General features: G+C 38.8%; 1 protein-coding gene across 1 annotated transcript; it reads right to left on the bottom strand.

The window, feature by feature from the left end:
- Nucleotides 1–1,244: 1,244 nt before the first annotated feature.
- LOC147819836 (uncharacterized) lies at nt 1,245–3,294 on the bottom strand. The gene is made up of 2 exons (XM_087170202.1): nt 2,799–3,294; nt 1,245–2,307 (listed from the first exon to the last, which is right to left on the bottom strand). Exon 2 carries the CDS (start codon nt 2,233–2,235, stop codon nt 1,261–1,263), a length of 975 nt encoding a protein of 324 aa, XP_087026328.1. The 5' UTR covers nt 2,236–2,307; nt 2,799–3,294; the 3' UTR covers nt 1,245–1,260.
- Between the last annotated feature and the right edge of the window lie 534 nt (nt 3,295–3,828).

The raw sequence follows: 3,828 nt of genomic DNA, 5'->3' as shown, positions 1-3,828 counted from the left end.
ATTAGTTTTTTATGCCTTATTATTCAGTGACATTTCTATGTTTTTTTATGCCTTACTATATTACGTCTTTTTTATGACTTTTTATGCCTTACCATACTATGTCGTTTTTATGACTTTCTAGGCCTCACTATACATTAACGTTTTTGTGCCTTTTTATGCCTTACTATACTATGTCGTTTTTATGACTTTCTAGGCCTCACTATACAATAACGTTTTTATGCCTTTTTATGCCTTACTATACTATGTCGTTTTTATGACTTTCTAGGCCTCACTACACAATAATGTTTTTTGCCTTTTTATGCCTTACTATAGCAAGATATTTTTATGCCTTACTATACTATGTCGTTTTTATGACTTTCTAGGCCTTACTATACTATGTTGTTTTTTTTACTTTTTATGTCTTAGTATATTATGTCGTTTTTATGACTTTCTAGGCCTCACTATACAATAACGTTTTTATGCCTTTTTATGCCTTACTATAGCAAGATGTTTTTATGCCATACTATACTATGTCGTTTTTATGACTTTCTAGGCCTCACTATACAATAACGTTTTTATGACTTTTTATGCCTTACTATAGCAAGATAATTTTATGCCTTATTATACTATGTCGTTTTTATGACTTTTTATGCCTTACTATAGCAAGATATTTTTATGCCTTACTATACTATGTCGTTTTTATGACTTTCTAGGCCTCACTATACAATAACGTTTTTATGCCTTTTTATGCCTTACTATAGCAAGATATTTTTATGCCGTACTATACTATGTCGTTTTTATGACTTTTTATGCCTTACTATACTATGTCGTTTTTATGTCTTTCTAGGCCTCACTATACAATAATGGTTTTATGCATTTTTATGCCTTACTATACTATGTCGTTTTTGTGACTTTTCATGACTTAATATACTTTTTCTTATTTTTTACTTTTTATGCCTTACCCAACTATGATGTTTGTATGGCTAATTATGCCTTACTATAGTATGCCTTACTATTCTGTTTTTTTTTATGACTTTTTATGCCTTACTATACTACGTTGTCTTCATCAGTTTTTAAGCCTTACTATACCGTCACATTTTTCTGACTCTTTATGCCTTACTATACCATGACGTTGTTATGCTTTTTTTGCCTTACCGAACTATGACGTTTTTATGACTTTTTAGGTCGACTATAATGTTTTATGAGTTTTTATGCCTTACTATACTATCGTCAGGTTATGTAGTTTTATGGACCCAAATCCAGACCATTTGAAAAAGTGATTTAATAAATGAAGTAAAAACAGAAACTTACAAAAACAGTTAAATCCAAAATTAAGATAAAACAGAGGAACTCTGGAATAAAACAGTACAACATGAAATACAAATAGTTTCGAAATATTACAGGAAATGAACCTAAAGTCCAAATGAAAAATTTCAAACATGAGGTCCAAAAAGTGTTCAAACATAAATAACAAAAGTCCAAACACAGTCCTTCAGGGAAGATCATGACAGAACCAAAGCCAGATACCAGACGGCCCACCTGGCAAACCAAGAACACAGCTTGGTGGTAGGAGGGGGTCTGGAGGAGGGATCCAAGGGCCATTGGATAGTAAGGAGAGGAAATGGGGGAAGGGAAGGAGCAGGGGATCACAGGGGAAGAGCAGGAGACCACCAACTCAGGGGCAGAACATGGGCCGAGGAATGGGGCAAAGGACGGAGCCCAGGCAAACAGACTGGGCTGCTTGCAAGGATGGCCTGGAGGCTGGACGCACAGACTGGGAAGCTTGGTAGAATGGCCAGGAGGCGAGACAGATGAATGGATCTGCTCTGGAGGACATCGGTGAAGACTCTGTCTTTCTGGATGTAGAGCTTGAGGGCGACGGCGAAGACTGGGTCTTTCTGGAGGGCGAGCAGGAGGCCAACGTTGCAGGCAGAATCCTTCTGGAGGGCGAGCAGGAGGCCGGCGAACAGGTGACTGGGGATCAAGAGCAGGAGGTGGCCAGACCACCAACAGTAGATCAGGAACAGGAGATGGCTGGATTGACGACTGGTGACCAGGAGATGATGTAGGACAGACCACTGACTGATCAGGAGCTGAGGTTGTCCGGACCACCAACAAGAGATGTGGAACAGGAGGCAGCTGAGCCACTGACTGGAAACCAGGTGCTGGTGTTGATTGGACTCCCGACAGGAACAAGGAACCAATGTGGACTGGTTGGAGCTGGGGTTCAGGAGCAGAGAAACTAGGGAAACTCATAGTGAAACAGGACTAGATAGAAACAAGGATGGCAAGGGTGATAGAACACAGGTGAAACACATTAGGGCTGGGCTGACAATCACAAAAAAGGGAAACAGGACAAAGACAGAAAGTAAAATAACCACAAGAAACACGAGGTGAGTAGTTTCAAAATAAAACAGGAAAAAAACCTTAAGTCCAAATGAAAGTCCAAACATAAGGTCCTAAAAGTGTTCAAACATTGATAACAAAAATCCAAACACAGTCCTTCAGTGAAGATCATGACAACTATGACTTTTTATGCCTTACTATACTATGACATTTTATGCCATACTATACTATGAGTTTTGTATGCCTTATTATACTATGTCCTTTTTTAGCATGAAATAATGAACATATACTGACAGGCATGGATTGTCAATCTGTTCACACAAATAATATTGTAACAAATCTACCTCCATAGGTGTGCAGGAAGAAAAAGAAAGTGATAAATTGGACATAAAGGTGGAGAGCCTTAAACAGCTAAAGAGACAGTTAGACAGGAAAGCAGAAACAATTGCAGACATATGACGAGTTAAAGTTACCTCATACTCTTCTAAAAGCCTCCTTCAGGGCCCTGCAGGTAATGGAATTCAGGAAGTGGCGAGAGCTCGTTTTATTCCCACGTCTTGGGAAACTAAATACAGTTAGAGCTGCTGGCGGATGGTTGAGTGTGCTGAGTGTATCGTTTCTTCTTTTACACCCTAAAGCCCAGACTCACCTCTATCATAACAGCTAACAGAACTAACAAAAAATTAGCATTCCTCTGTAATTTGTTCAAATTCTAAAAGAATTTCTGCACATCATCTTCACACGTAAATGATTATTACATTTGTATTTGTATTTCAAATTTTAGCCCATAACAAGCTAAAGCATTGGAGTGGAAGTTCTGCTGTAAAACCGCAGGCATTTATCATCAGCAATATTTATTCATTATAAATTTTGTAGTCATTTAATCATGGAAGTGGATTCTGTTTAAAAAAATATTTAAAGAGTTAGAAGAAAATCCTCAAAAAACCCAAATATTTTAACAGTATTATGTTTAAAAATGTTTATGCTTATTTACTTTTACAAAATAATGTATAATTACAAAGGACGAAAATACACAAAACTTACAGTCCAGTCCCCAAAATAGTTTATACATCTGTAAGAATGATTTCCTAGTGGTGACACTGGTGCCTGAACCATGAACTCCATTTCTATTTCCACTCCTGCTCTCACCAGAGGACAAACAGCCTGACACGCCTCCCACTTTTCCACCTTTCTAAGAACCATGTTCCCCATCTCAGAGGGTAACTGGTGTTGATGTGTCGTTCACGCATCAGGGGCAGTCGGGGAGAGTTTGGAGGCTGCTTATTTATGGCTGGCTGGTCAGCTGACTGGCTGCTTGCGAAGACTGAAAACTCAGCCCAAACTCATGCTCCACTGACCCAATATGTCAACAGGGGAGTGTTTCATAACTTTGGCCCTCCCACACGACACAATGCTGATTTAGGGCACTGCTGAGGCATTACACACACACACACACACACACACACACACACACACACACACACACACACACACACACACACA

This window comes from Seriola lalandi, unplaced genomic scaffold (assembly GCF_002814215.2).
Source record: "Seriola lalandi dorsalis isolate HSWRI2012SDOR001 ecotype SW California unplaced genomic scaffold, Sedor1 jcf7180002039524, whole genome shotgun sequence".
NCBI classification, from domain to species: Eukaryota; Metazoa; Chordata; class Actinopteri; order Carangiformes; family Carangidae; genus Seriola; species Seriola lalandi.
Note: the sequence above shows the minus strand (reverse complement) of the source record. Positions and strands in the feature narration are given on the sequence as shown.

Bases quoted from the DNA above. Each gene is read 5' to 3' on its own strand.
- LOC147819836 (XM_087170202.1), bottom strand. From the start codon at position 2,235: ATGAGTTTCCCTAGTTTCTCTGCTCCTGAACCCCAGCTCCAACCAGTC.